Below are 14,822 nucleotides of genomic sequence, written 5' to 3' on the forward strand. Positions count from 1 at the left end.
TTACTGTCGCGGTCTTTGGGCTCTGGACAGAAAGCTCGATGAAAGATCTTCAGATATTAAACTCCTCCCACGCCCCGGGTCACCTGTAATGAAGCTCAATGATCCCGCCCACTTTAACACTTTGCTGCAGCGAGTCAGAAAGCAGTATGCTCCTCATGTTACACCCCTCGGTGTAGCGGCAGCTAGCTAAGCCCAGCCAATCAAAATTCACCTTGCACATGATTGGTTGTTCCTATGACGACGGTGTATTGCCCTGATCACATATGAAGTGATCGTCACGTGTCCTCTGAGGCTTACGGTTGGTCACGAGTAGTAGTAGGGCTGGGCCTCTGGTTGCCTAGGTAACCCTTTAATTACTGCCCCGCACATGTGAGTCACATAGTCACCTCTATTAACCTTAATTCTGGCCCCGCCCACTTCACATCTCTAAAGCTGCGTACATACTGGCAGCGATTCGCTCACACCGACAGCTGGTGGCTCTGGTTGCCTAGGTAACCCTCTAACATATGTACTACCAGGTCATCTGTCAGTCGTGTTATTCTTTACTCGATCGTTTCAAACTTAAAACTTGAGAGAGGTTCATCTCGCGTTTGCGCACTTCCTGTCACTCACAGTGTCACAGAATGCTGTTCACCTACCGCGGTCATGGGTCGCCACTTCCTGTGTGTAGTTTAATGGTTATTTGCCCGTCTGTTTCGTTTAAGTGAGCTAAAGATGAATCTGATGAAGGCTAAGCTAACTAGCTAAATAAAGGAAGGTGTCTCACTCTCCCAGCGGGTCGTTGCTGTGGATCGACGCTCCATCGAAGACGTCCACTCCTTTCCCGACACTCCTCAGGCTGCGGAGCGAGGCGGCGCGGTGAATGGTCCCGGAGGTCCTGGACACGTGCTGCTGCTGTTGTTGCTGCTGGTGGTGCCACTGTGTTCCCCAGGTGTCCCCCCCAGTGGGGACGCCCCTGCCGTTCCCCACCCAGCCCTCCTGGCCTAGGCTGGAGCTCTGCTGCTGCTGGTAGTGCTGCTGTCTGTTGGTGATGCGGCTGATGGTGCGGTGGGAGGGGCCTTTATAGGTGTACTGCTGTGGAAGCTCCTCCTCCTGCCAGCAACCTTTCTCCTGGGCCAGAATCCCACTGAGGCTGCGCCTCAGGGTACCTGGTGGAGGCTCAGGGAGAGAAAGCAAAGGGTTCTCTAGACGGCCGGAGGAAGTGACAGGAAGTGCCTCGTGCTCGCCCTGGGTCAGCGACTTAGAGCGTCTGCTTCTGCTGTACACCTGGGAGGTCTGAGAGCTGCTGTGGAGCACAGCCGCACCTTTGTGGGTCAGCCGGGAAGTGGTGTCCACAGCAGAGCGAGACGAGAAGCCCGAGGCAGGAAGAGGCACAGTGGGCACCTGGAGACAGGAGGCATGGGGAGAAAGAAGGTTAGAGGTCGAACGGCTTTCTTAGAGTCTCAGCCAGATCAATAATTTGTTAACAGCTCATTAAATCCCAAAATGAAAAGTGTTCAGTGAGATTTGTTCCCGGTTGGTTTTGGACTCCGCCCGGTCCTTCCACTTCACAGTCTGGAGGAGGAGCAACGATCACGGCTGCTTGTTGTGGACGATGTCCTCCTGTTGGCAATGGAGCTGCTTGCAGCTCGCTGTGAGGTCTGAGGCCTCACAGGGCAGAGTTCCTTCTCTGGAGTTCAGAGGAGCCTCAAGTTTAAGTATCTCAGGGTCTTATTCCCGTGTGAGGCGCGAGAGGAAGGCGTGATTGATTGGCGTGACACCGAAGCTGCTGATTTACTGGTCGATCTACATTCCTACCCTCACCTATGACCGCAAGCTGTGAGTGGGACTGAAAGAATGTGACTGAGGATGCGAGCAGCTTCCTCTGAAGGATGTCGGTGCTCTTCCTTAGAGATAAGGTGAAGATCTCGGTCGTTCAGGAGGAACTCAGATGTGCTTCAGGATGGGACCTGGACAGAGGAGGTGGCCTGGAGACGGAGCGAGTTTGGCTGTGGAGATGTGTGGCAGCTAAAAGGAATGTGTAATAATACAAATGTCTCGTTCCAGAAATCCAAACTCTGCTGCGAGCAGCTTAAAGGCGCAACTATTTTCGTTCCCTAGAGTCGTATCAAAACTGCTCACAGCAACCAAGGTTTGTGCAGATATCACTGCACGCCAGAGCGAGGGAGTGACACGGAGCTGTACGGGCGCAGGGAGGAGCATTTTACGGCTCTTCCTCTCCTTCGTTATAATCTGCAGGAAACGCCGTGCAGCCTCTGTATTGTTAAGCTGCAGAGGTACAGCAGCGGGTCGATGTCCTGTTTGTGTTTTGCTTTTCTTTGCATTGTTCTGAACTCTGACAGACACACAGAGGAAACAGCCCAACACAATGGCTGCTCGGTGTGAGCGCCGTGCTCCCAGCACACGTAGGTCGAGTAACAAACACTGCCGCACATTTCCAGACGGCGCAGGCAGATGTAACCTGCTGCTTTTTTATGGAGCTGAGTGGATGAAAAATCATTTCTTCAGAACGTTTCTCTTCACGGTTTCATGAGTCCCGCCCCCGTGAACTTTGAAAGGTCGTCTGAGCGGCTGGTGGCGTCCTGCAGAACAATGCTCTTTGCTTCTGTTGGAGTTCAGAGGGAGAGACGCCGCGGGGCACTGCTGTGGGTGGGGCTGATGAAGATGCTTGGACCTCTTCCTCACCCGAGTTGAATTTGAACAGAAATCATCGTCAGTCTCATCTTCGCGCTGTTTGGTGCCTGACGTGGTCAGCTGCCGACCTCCTTTTACAGTCTTTTGTTTTCACCCTCTGCTCCTGTTTCGCCACTAAAAGCTACTCGGCGATGGAAAAGATGGCGGCTTTGGCTAAAATACACACTGCACACCTGTGGTCCTGTTTTTAAATAATAATGTGCGAGGACAGCAGCGTCTCATTAACACGGAGCGTCACGCTCCAAACGACAGCTTGTGTGTAACTGGGAATTATTTCAAATCCCAGGAGTGAGGAGAAGCAGCTCAGCCGAAGCTTTGTGCTGCTTCAGGATTCCTAAAAGATCACATTTAGTAATAATAAGAAAAACATTTTATTATTATTATTTTCCTCTGAGCACGAGGCTCATCTCCTCATAGACTTCTATCCAATCGGGCGTCTTTAAAAGGCGCCCCCTGCTGGATGTTACAGAAATGTCAGCCCCCCCCTCCACCATGTCACAAAGAGGAAAACGACTTTTATATTTATTTACATTCAAATTCTAATTATTGACGTCCCTTCTGTGTTGCAGTGGAGCTGCTCCCACCACAGTGACTCACGCGGTGTGTTTAAAGCTCTTCATCGTGTGTGTGGCGTGTACTCACGGCCATGACGCGGCTCGGCGTGTTTATCATGGATCTGGAGCTGAAACCCTGAGCGTGGCCGTAGCTCTTCATCTCAGGAGGGTCTGCAGAGAGAAGGAAGACAGTCACTCTCATTACAACTGATGCACCATCAGTCTAACCTTCACACACAAACTCCAGCCACTTTATTAGGAACACATGTACATCTGCTCATCCAATCAGCCAATCATGTGGCAGTGCATAATATCAGCTGCAGGTTACCGAGCACCAATCACAGTCAGAGGAACCGCCTCTGGGACCAGTTCAGTCCAGAGCTCATGAAACGCTGGAGAGGCTGAGAAGAACCAGAGGGGCACTCAGAGAATAAGAGACGTGTTAGAAAGAGGAGGCCAGGAGGCGCACAAATACACTCAGTGTGTCATCATTTAACAAGAGGAAGAAGCACCGGGAACGTCCCCAACTCGGGCCGAAGGTGGACCAGCGTCGCCACTGAAAGACCGTCTGTGTGCAGGAATACGCCGTCCAACAAACACCACACGCCTCAAACACAAGCTTCAGCTGCCGCCACGCGAAACCCGAGCAAAGCCCATTTATCCTAACACGTGATGCAAGCTGCTGGACGCAGTGAAACAGCGAACAGAAAACATCACACACAATCGAGCCGAGCAGGAAGGAGGGAGGAAATGCTGCTGGGCAGGCCGCGGGGCATGCAAGCATCAACACGTCAGAGACGAGGGAGCGGCGGTCATGCACGGCGTACAAACGGGACTCAAACCAGACCAGATCAAAGCAGAAAGCATCGACCTGCAGGTCAGCGAAGGTCGTCTGTACCCGACACACACGGCGCCTGCAAAGACCCAAAGGTTTTATGGGTTTGTGTAGATGTCATAAATTATGACACAGCAACAGACACATGAAACTGAGGTGGGCTCATACCTGCATCCACCTGCAGAAGATCATCTTCAAAGCAAAAAGATGGAAATAAACTCGACCAGCTGAGACTTCAGGATGGAAACTTATTAATCCCAAAATGAATCTTATTCTCGTTTTGGCAGCAGCAGCACAGCCTGAACTGGGGCTCACTTTAATTCTGTTATTTTTGATTGAAAGGACAAATTCCTGCAAAATAAACCTTTCTTCAGATTAAATGCAGTTTAGTTATTTCATAAAGCTGACAAACAGAAAGATGACATCGTGTGTGCAGCGACTGCGGCTCAGGAGGTGGTGGATCGATCCAGACTCCAGTCTGCTGAACCCGAGCTGTGCGCGATGCATCCATGTGTCAATGCGTGTGATTGGCTGAAAAAGGCTTGCAATAAAAACAGTGCTTTGAATGCTCAGAGTGGAAAAAGCTCCATCGGTACCAGAAACACCACGAAAACGAGGAGCTGGGGTGGAGGTGGGTTACAAAGCAGCTTGCAGAATGCAGCAACTGTATGGAGGCAAAAGCAGCTTCAATAATTCATACTGTGAGAGGTTTGAGCCTCAGCTGATTGGCTGCAATCTGCAGGCTTCCTGAGCTGATGACAGAAATAAAAACGTGGTGCCGTGAACAGAATTTATGCTAAAACTCAAATTACAAACTCAAACTGAAGATGAATGAAAACAGGTAAAACAGAGAAAATCAGGCCTTGCTGTTGTGTTGGTTTGAAGGTGTGTGGAAAGTTCACACAGTGAGAAATACCAGCCACACTGTGGAAGAGCAGCAGCCGACCAACAGTCTAAAATAGGCTGTGATAACATGCTGTGAAGATTGGAGAGGAATGTTCCCCACAGGAGGTGGTCCATGAGCTTACACAGACCTTTACTTTCATTTCTTTGGCCTGCACTGCGTGAAGGTCGTCGAACTTAATGAACGTTTTACCTCAAACCGTCCGGATCGCTGCTTTCCACTTCGCTCAGGCTGAATCTGGCAGCATGTCCACCTGTTAGAGACGCAGCTGTGCCTCCAGTTTCCAGCAGAACATTGCTGACTAAGCAGCACAGTGATAATAGGAAACATGACATCAGTGCTCAGAGCTTTCTCACAGCCTGAGTAAAGCTGCTCTGCATCTTTCTTTCTTTCTGTGAACCATCTGAATCAGGATTCAGAGCCGGATGATCGATACATCAGAAAAGGCCGGAGGTCAGGAGAATCGAGGACCGACCCTCAACACCTTTATACCTGTTGCATGTTGAAACTATGGAAGGCAAACTCGTGAAAGGATTCAAGCTTCAAGCTTCAGAACAGAGTTTGGATAAAGAGGACGAGACTGTTGGGACTCACTGATCTGTAAATATCCGCTGAAGGCTTTATTTGATATGTCGCACTGAGCTTCCAGTGAATCAGATGCTTTAAATCTCAAATTCTCAAACAGGTCAGAGACTCTAACAACACCGGCTCTTTGCCAAAGCGTAAGGTTAGTCCTGCTCCCTGCAGTAAGAGCTCTGGGTCAGTGTTGTTATAGGACAGAGAGGGCGAGTATTACTGAATATTGAATATAACAGTTTTCTCCAAGCCCGCAAACATGAAGTCATGTGGCTGCTTGCTGTCCACGGGCTCAGACCCCCGTGCTGCTGCAGCTGATCCAAAATGCTGCAGCAAGAGTCCTGACAGGGACTAGAAAGAGAGAGCAGATTTCTCCTGTTTTGGCTTCCTGTTAAATCCAGAATTCAAAATCCTGCTCCTCACATACAAGGTCTTAAATAATCAGGCCCCATCTTATCTTAATGACCTTGTAGTACCATATCACCCTATTAGAGCACTTCGCTCTCGCTCTGCAGGCCTACTTGTTGTTCCTAGAATATTTAAAAGTAGAATGGGAGGCAGAGCCTTCAGTTTTCAGGCCCCTCTTCTGTGGAACCAGCTTCCAGTTTGGATTCAGGAGACAGACACTATCTCTACTTTCAAGATTCAAACTTTCCTTTTTGCTAAAGCATATAGTTAGGGCTGGACCAGGTGACCCTGAATCCTCCCTTAGTTATGCTGCAATAGACGTAGGCTGCCGGGGGATTGACCCTGAGCCTGGTTCTGCTGTAGCTGCTAGCTGTGTGCTAGGCTTCACCTCAGCTAACTGGAGTCCCTGAACTGGACCGTGTTTGTGCTGTTGGAGCCTTTCTCCACAGCATGTCTTTATCCTGTCGTCCTTCTCTCACCCCAACCAATCACAGCAGATGGCCCCGCCCCTCCCTGAGCCTGGTTCTGCTGGAGGTTTCTTCCTGTTAAAAGGGAGTTTTTCCTTCCCACTGTCACCAAAGTGCTGCTCATAGGGGGTCATATGATTGTTGGGTTTCTCTGTGTGTATTATTGTAGGCTCTACTGTACAATATAAAGCTCCTTGAGGCGACTGTTGTTGTGTTTAGGCGCAAGTTAAACAAAGAAGGACCAAAGGAGGCTTCAGCTGCAGAATCGGCAGAGACTCCTCCCACTCGTTTTTGAGGGGCTAAAAATATTGACTTTGGTCATTTTAGTTTATCCTGAAATGATTTTGTTATCATGTACAAACTGAGATAACTGATCCTTTACAGTGATGAAAATTCCTCTGTCTTAAAAAAGCACTTGGGAGAATTTAGACTAAACTTTGAATTTCATTGGTGGGCTAATAATTGTTTCCTCATCTGTGGCCTTTGCAGCATTAGCTTTAGCTTCCTTTTTCTTGTTTCCTCTTCCTGATCAACCAGGGTGTGCAACAAATGCGCTGAGTGACGTTAATTACACCGAAGGGTTTTTCCCAGAGTTCGAAGCTTGTTGATGAATCTTGGTTCAAGTGTGGCTGCAGGGAGAAGCGGGAGAACCATCAGTCCAGCCTCCAGTTTGATCTTTACGCAGAAGGAAACTGAAGCAAAGCAAACACACCTCAATATCTGAAGAACAAAGAGGACTTTCCAGCACAGACCCCTGACCTGAACCCCACGGAGCTTTACTCCAAAACAAAAACAGAGGCTCTGTGAACGCCGCCAGATCAGGTCGGGGTCAGGTGAGAAAGAGGCGATGAATCGCACATTAGTGCGCTCACGCTGGTCGTGAACGAGGCCCGCTGTGTTTACGTGCTCCTTGAAGCAGTGCTCAAAATACCAACGGAGCAGGGAGGGGCTCCGTCATCAGTCACATCCCATTGGCTGCTCCTGAAAAACAAGCTTACTGAATATTGAGGACTTGAGCCCCGTAAGCTCGGACCAGGCGAAGTTATTTCATTGTTGATATTAAATATGAGGAGATTCGCCTCTTTTTACTAATAAGAGAATATTTAACATGTGCTTCCATGCAGACACATCCTGACTCTGTGGGTCAGACCGAGGGCCTCTTTTATCAGCCAAGAGGTCAGGAGGGGGGGTCTCCTTCCTCTCCCAGACCTTCTTTGTGAAAACAGATGTGGATCATCACAGTTCCCCTCCTCACCGACCGCTGATGTCCAAACAGACACCCCGCCTTTCTTCTTCTTTCTGTGTTATTAACGTTCTGGGGTCGAACATCCATGTTTAACATTTTATCCGGTCGGGAATCTGTGATGTCACACTGCACTTTTCCGTAAAGAGGGGAAAAAACAGGAAACGGTGGAAATAACACCCACACGGCTTCACACAAATTCACATCTGTGAACAATAAACAGACTGATGTCGCCTGTGTTGGGCTCACAGTGCAAATTACAGCCGCTCAGCATTTAGCTTTGCAGGGTTGCTGCTGTATTTGACCACAGCACACCATCGAGCTTCTTCTCGTTTTTACCCGAACCAGAGAGTCAAAAACGAAAAGCATCCAACGTGACAGAGGCGAGCTTCGCCCGCCTCCACCCCTGTGAACACCCAGCACAGACTGGTCGTCTCTAAAGCAACAGTGTTATCTGCTGCACCCAGGCAGCATCAGTTTCCCATCACGGCTGCTGCTTCTTTCTAAAAAGACGCCAACACTTCTGACGTCATGTTAAACTTTCCTTTGTTCACTGCAAACTGTCAGATTAGCCTCAATCTGTCTGCACAGGCTCGAATAAATCCTGAAAGTTCCTGAGAAAAACTTTCAAAGAAGTAGAAGAAATGTTCAATTTCCCAAAAGCCAGCTGGATCCCGTCGTTCATTAGTCCCTCTGTGCACCCTAAACATCACTTCCGTCCCACTTTTAAACTCCAGTTGTGACCTTTTCTGCTGATGACCCTGATAAGAAGGTCGAGTCTGTTAAAGCTCTGCGGTCTCTTCTAACACGCAGCTCATCATTTCTGGATACAAAGCGAAAGCTGAGCTCGTGCTGCGACTCAGATCTCAGACTAACTCAGTAAAACTGGCTCATGTGAACATCTGGACCTGCCCGGGTCCAGTGATGGAATAAAGATCCAGCAGACACACGGTGGAGGCGATTAGAGGCTGAAGGAGCCGTTTGGCACAAAGATTCAAACGTGTCGGGAAGAGCTCGGAGACGCAGGATTTCTAAAGAAGCGCCACTGCCTCCGCTGGGTTCGCATCCAGAACGACACCGTTAGAAGCAAAAGTCACAGAGTTTTGGGAAATGAGCTCACAGTCCAGATGTTTCACACTGGATTAAACAAACCTGCCAAACCTTCAGCTTGAAAGAAGAACATGAACATTCACCATGTTTATTTGCATCATACAGAGGGGCGGGGCGGGGTCTGTGGTTTCTTATATTAATATTATCGTGCTGCTGTAGCTCATAAGCTGCGGTGTAACTGAAAGTGGGCGAGTACTGACTCAGAGTACTGCTGGTATCGGGGTTCAGCACCTCACCCAGAGACAGCGTACGGACCGGGTATCAAACCACGACCTTCTGACAACCAGATCACCCGCTCGACTTCCTGAGCCACAGCCGCCCCAAAAGCAGATTTCTGCGTCTGTTTCTTTGAACACGTGCAGATACTGAGGTGGGAAAACGATCCGTCCACACTGAACGAGCTTCTGGTGTCTCAGCTCTGCAGAACGATGATCTGCAGCCCAAAGTATTTACACAGTCACACCTTCTTTAGGGCTTCCATGTTTTATATGCTTGATACTCACTTCTTGGTAACGCTGACAGTGAGCAGTGTGTTTGCCGTATGCTCTGTACAGATGTAACAAAGGGAAGGAGCTGGAGGAGTTTCAGGCTCTGTCTAAGCTGCCAAACATTTCACAGCCTCGCTCAGCAGGTCCAAACACACCATCAGCTGACCTTTCATTTCACCGCACACTCCTCAGAGAAACTACACATGACAGTTGTTTCACCAGGGCTCGAGTACCAGGGTGGCATCAGCACACCTTCAGACATGATTTACCCCCAAAGCTACTGGATTACAGCTCTGGAGGATTTGAGCACAGGGCCAGTGGTAATTTATTCCCACAGATCAGATAGTGGAGGAAATTCCCACAATTAGGGCTGGGCCATATCATACCGTTCACGGTGATACCGGTGTAATGTTGGGCAACGATAGGAATGAAACCAATGAACCTGAACTGGTTTGTAAAAAAACTTCACTGGTGTGGAACTGGTTTAGCTTTCGTCCGTCAGATACACAACAAAGCACTATTTTTGGTAGCGCATGCTAGCGGGCCGTCGTTATTACCGTGTTGTTTGGAAAATACGGCGCACTTAAAATCATCCTTTGATTTTTCTGAAAGTCGACAGAGCCCCTTATAATCCCGTGTGCCTGATGTATGAACTCTGGTTGTGTTTCTGGAAACGATTTTATGTACACGGCGCTCGAAAATCTGTCAAATGTTTCAGTACGACTTTGCTAAGCTACGAAGCCGCACCGCTTGATGGATTGTCGGAGCGTTACGGCTATCGTAGGCGGAGCCTCGCGGAGTGATACGTACTGTGGTTCAACATAATATTACCGTATTGTGTGTGTATAACCTCTTTTTAAGTGTTGTGGATATTATACATGGTGATGCTGAGGATACGTCGGCCAGTTTCCACTGGAAATGCTTTTTGGTTAAACTGTCAGCGAGGAATTTGCATTTGCACTGTTACATGTTTATATAACTTTAATGCAGATAAAAAACAGCTGCTTGTTTAAGTGAAAACACAGTGATTTTTTTTTTACTAATAAAGTTGTGGAGTCTCGTCTCAATTATATCGTCAGTTATATCGTTATCGCAAATTTTCAAATATATATCGTGATAAATATTTTTGGTCATATCGCCCTGCTCTAGCCACAATCACAGGCGTGGAGCGACCAGCTGGACGCCGTGACGCGCACTGACCTCTGACCTGGACAACAACTGGAGCTCTCCCTGATGTTTCAGGATGTCTCCTTGCAAACACGGAGGGCAACAAAGATGTGAGACGTGGACTGGCAGCTGATGGGAAACACGCTCGAGGTGATTGTTAGGTGAAGCAGCGGTACGAGGATGAGTGTGAGGCTGACGAGATTTAGCCCCCACGGAGGATAAAGCACCCCTGTGGGCGGAATTCACCTCAAACTCAAAGTATGGAAGTCAAGCCCGGTACTAATACGTGGTAATGTGTTATTGTACGTACAGCATCGGCACACGCGTCACTAAAACCAGCTGTAACATTAAAGCGACTGACCATGAATAATGAAGGATAAACTCACAGAGATAAATGTGTGTAACATGAAACGAGCTCTTTGGTATCAGTCTGATCATCACTGTCAGGGGGAGTTATTATCTTTGAACTCAAACCACATTTTCCTTCCTTAAGTTTGGAAAAGTTCAGAATAAAAGTAAGAACAAAAGTGAGCAGAGACTCACATGATAGTTAAAGCAGGTTAAAGCCTGACAATCATCATGACTCTGACGTGGGAGGTTACTGTGAAGCTCACACTGGCTACAACAACTATTTTCCAGTGAGTGCACATTTTTAACCCTTTAGCACCAAGCGAGTCATAGCTTATACATCAGACTCCCCCAGAACCACCTGATCCGATCACTACATTACTCCTCGTTTTTACTTCCACGCACTAACCGACGGGACCGTGGACAGAAGGATGTGAAGCATTAAATCCGTGGCTTATTGTGCTGCGATCGCTGCTTCAGTTCCCCCCCCCATCAATAACTGACAGACTTTAAATGGCTCTCTGTGTGAACACATGCTGGAATATTGTGTTTATCATCGTCACCTCTGCTCTTATGCTCGCTGCTCTTTTTAAAACTGAAGCCAACTCATTACATGTTTCTGTGGGGACCCCTGTGGCCCCACTGAAAAGAAATCCTGGAAACGCCCCTGACCGCTACTTTCGGGTGGGGGCAATGAGCTCAGGGAGGTGTTGGTTGAATTCCAGGAGGAGGTAACAGATACTCCACGGTGTACTTTACTGAGACTTACTCAGCCCGTTACTCTGCACTTTCAAGCTCTCACCTGTTGATCCTTCCAGCCTGCTCAGGGAGGACGACTTCCTCTCAGCCAGCCGCATCCGGACCTGCTCCCGGACCCTCCGAGCTTTCGCCACTGGGTCCGGAGACGGGCCGTCCGAGGGGACCACGTAAGCGGTGCAGGAGGAGTTGGGCTGCAGGGCGGACAGAAAGCAGCCCTCCGGGATCCCCACATTCATCCTGACGCTTCACCGAGCGAACAAAGAAAAAAGGCTCCAGGCGAACTCCGGCGAACAGCGGACCGTCCGGTGCGCAGCGCAGCTCCGAGTGTCTGCAAAGAAACGGCGCTCCGTCAGCCCAGCGTCTGTGGGCGGGGCCCGAGAGTGGGGGGCGGGGGGTCTAAAATCCACCTGCTGTCAAGACAACCAGTACACAGGAGGTCTGACCTCACACGCTTACGTCACCGCAGCCCCCGTGACCTCTCCGTTCCCGCAAATATTAATAAACATGAACCCAAATAAAAACAGATTAGTGTTCAGCAGTGTAGAGACCACATACCTGCTTCACGTCAAACTCAGGTGAAGCCATCCACCTACCAGTCAAAGAGGCCACGCCCCTTTCCTACTCTGAGGCTCAAAGCTTTTACAGCTTGGACATTTCATTGACACAAGTACATTTGTCTGTGCTGTTTCTAACATTCACACACATTCATGCTCCGATGGACGCGTCCGACAGCAGCTTGGGGTTGATACCTTGTGGCTGTGGCTACAATGTAGCTGCCATCACCAGTGTGTGAATGTGTGTGTGAATGGGTGGATGACTGGATGTGTAAAGCGCTTTGGGGTCCTTAGGGACTAGTAAAGCGCTATATAAATACAGGCCATTTACCTTGCCCAAGGACTCTTGGCAGGCAGACTGGGATCGAACCACCAACCTTCCAGTTAGTCGGTGACCTGCTCTACCACCTGAGCTCATAACCCCCCCTAACAGGTGTTATGAAGGACTAAATTACCTATAGAGACCAAACATTTTGTGTATCAGGCTGTAAACATGTTTGTTTTAACATTGGAGTCTATGGGGACTGACTCACTGCTGCCTCTGCTGGACGCCAGAGGAACTGCAGGCTTCGAGTTTCAGAGTTGGCTTCATCTCTCAGGTCGAGGAGTGGAAACAACCTGATAAACTGAGTGTTGTTTAATATGAACATCCACCAGTGGAACGGGAGATACATGAGTGGAAACAAAGAGTAGGTTTGAGTTTAACCGCCTTCGAGAGCGGCTGTAAATGACTCATGAAGAAAAATGGTCACTTTGAACTTTGGTGCCGTGAACATGAGTAGAAGTTAGAAAACGTGTCTGTCATCAGTTTTGGTGAAGCATGATGTCAGGGTTACACATCTGTACGTTATGCAAGCCGATGAAAATAACCCTTCTTACCCAATCCTGATAAATGAGAGGAGCCGACAGAAGGGCCGAGCCGGGGTCAGACGTTTAGCTCCAAACTCGACTGTCGATTCACAAAAACAACGTGCTCACACTCAGACGTGTGTTTCTAATGTGTACCGACAGAAAGTTAGCTGGCTTCTGTGCTTCTTTAGTAACTTTTGAACAGGGGTACGAGCGGGATTGTGAAATAAGTCGAGAGATCGTGATTGTTTAAGGGTCCAGGAATGTGGAAATAGTTGGGGGAGGTCTGGGAAGGCGAGAGTGAGGAGCAGCAATACGTCAGGAGGGAGCAGGGAGGGATCCTGCTGCAGAAACCACGGACTTTCACACAAACCACCCCATCTGGGTTTGGATGCACACAGGACTGCATTTAGCAACACACACACACACACACACACACACACACACACACACACACACACACAGGTCACGACCTCTTTGTGTGACTTTCACAAACCCAGAAATATGTGCAGAAAGCCCTGCGGTGTGCAGCAGAGAACACGCTGCTCTGATTTTGTTTAGAGGCAACAAAGCTACAGACAAGCTGAGGTTTCAGCCCAGAAGATGTTTCACTCGTTTGATTCTTTCCAGTTTGTTTTTTTACTGTTTGTGATGAATCTCAACTAAAAAACAAAACTAATAAAGAGCGAGACCGCCTCCCTAAAAAGACCTCTTTGGACAAGGGCTGGATCACAGAGCATCTCAGGACAGGAAATTGGAAAACCGGCAGGAATACGAGGACAGGCTCAGCTCATGGTCTGACAGTCCTCGTGATTAGTAAACGGCGTTTGTGGGAACTCCTCACACATCCTGTGGAAACAAATGAAGGTGGTGTGGGGGGAAAGAACAAAAAGGATGGTGGGGGGGGAGGAGGACGCCACAAATCAACCTCCCAGCCAAGCGAGTGCAGGAGAGAAGCTGTTTGTCAGCGCTGCCCAAAGACCTCGACTCCCGTAACAGGGAAATCTCTCCGCCGTGATCAGACGCGATCCTGATTCTGTAACACGATCGTCCATCGACTGAAACAGTTACAGAACTTTAAAATAGGTTTTTAACTTTAAACACTGAAATGAAAAAGGAATAAATGGTGGAGAAAGGGTGGAGGAGGTGGGGGCACGGGGGCCATCCTGTAGGGCGTCAGGCCCGGGTTGCACCATAAAGCGTGTTTGGCGAGCGTTTCAAGGTTCAAGGTTCTTTATTTGTCACATGCATAGTTATACAAGTATAACACACAGTGAAATGTAGCCTGACACGCTCCTCAACATGTGCAAAAATTGGGGGGGGGGGGGGGGGGGGGGGGGGGGGGGTGTAGAGGAAGAACATTATATATATATATATACACACACATATAGTATATACACTGGGTGAATGTGCAGTAGTAGCAGCAAGCAGGTGAATTCTGTACATTAATATGAATAGACATCTGACTATTTTACAGGATAGACAATATAAACATATTTAAAATTAAAGGAATTTGAAATGTACATTGTGCCTTGGTTTAGTGTCTGGAAGAGTCCTGTCTCAGTCAATTACAGATGATGTGAGAGGGCGGGTGTGTGTGTTTAGGGCCCGGATGGCTTGGGGATAGAAGCTCCTCTTGAGTCTCTCTGTCCTTGCCCGGATGATGCGGAACCTTCTACCAGATTGCAGAAGTTGGAACAGTTTGTTGCCAGGATGGGACGGGTCCTTCAGTATCTGCGCTGCTCTAGTCCGGCATCTCCTGGTGTAGGTGTCCTGAAGCGCTCTGAAGCGCTCCCTGCTGATCTGCAGCATCCATCACAGGACGTGTACAATAAGCAGGCTGCACCACGAAGAGCCAGCAGCCCC

General features: G+C 48.8%; 1 protein-coding gene across 2 annotated transcripts in view; it reads right to left on the reverse strand.

Moving 5' to 3' along the window:
- The window catches only part of LOC308398708 (plakophilin-3-like), a 26,864-nt gene extending 14,975 nt beyond the window's left edge, over nucleotides 1-11,889 (reverse strand). For both annotated transcript variants that reach the window (XM_080885481.1, XM_080885480.1), the window contains exons 1-3: nucleotides 11,597-11,889; nucleotides 3,337-3,419; nucleotides 767-1,383 (exon numbers count right to left, since the gene is read on the reverse strand). In XM_080885481.1, the coding sequence (XP_080741607.1) occupies nucleotides 767-1,383; nucleotides 3,337-3,419; nucleotides 11,597-11,789 (893 nt within the window). In that variant the 5' untranslated portion in view covers nucleotides 11,790-11,889. The remainder of the gene's footprint in view (nucleotides 1-766; nucleotides 1,384-3,336; nucleotides 3,420-11,596) is intronic.
- Nucleotides 11,890-14,822: the final 2,933 nt, after the last annotated feature.

This window comes from Rhamphochromis sp. 'chilingali', assembly GCF_963969265.1.
Source record: "Rhamphochromis sp. 'chilingali' genome assembly, chromosome: 6".
Taxonomy (NCBI): domain Eukaryota; kingdom Metazoa; phylum Chordata; class Actinopteri; order Cichliformes; family Cichlidae; genus Rhamphochromis; species Rhamphochromis sp. 'chilingali'.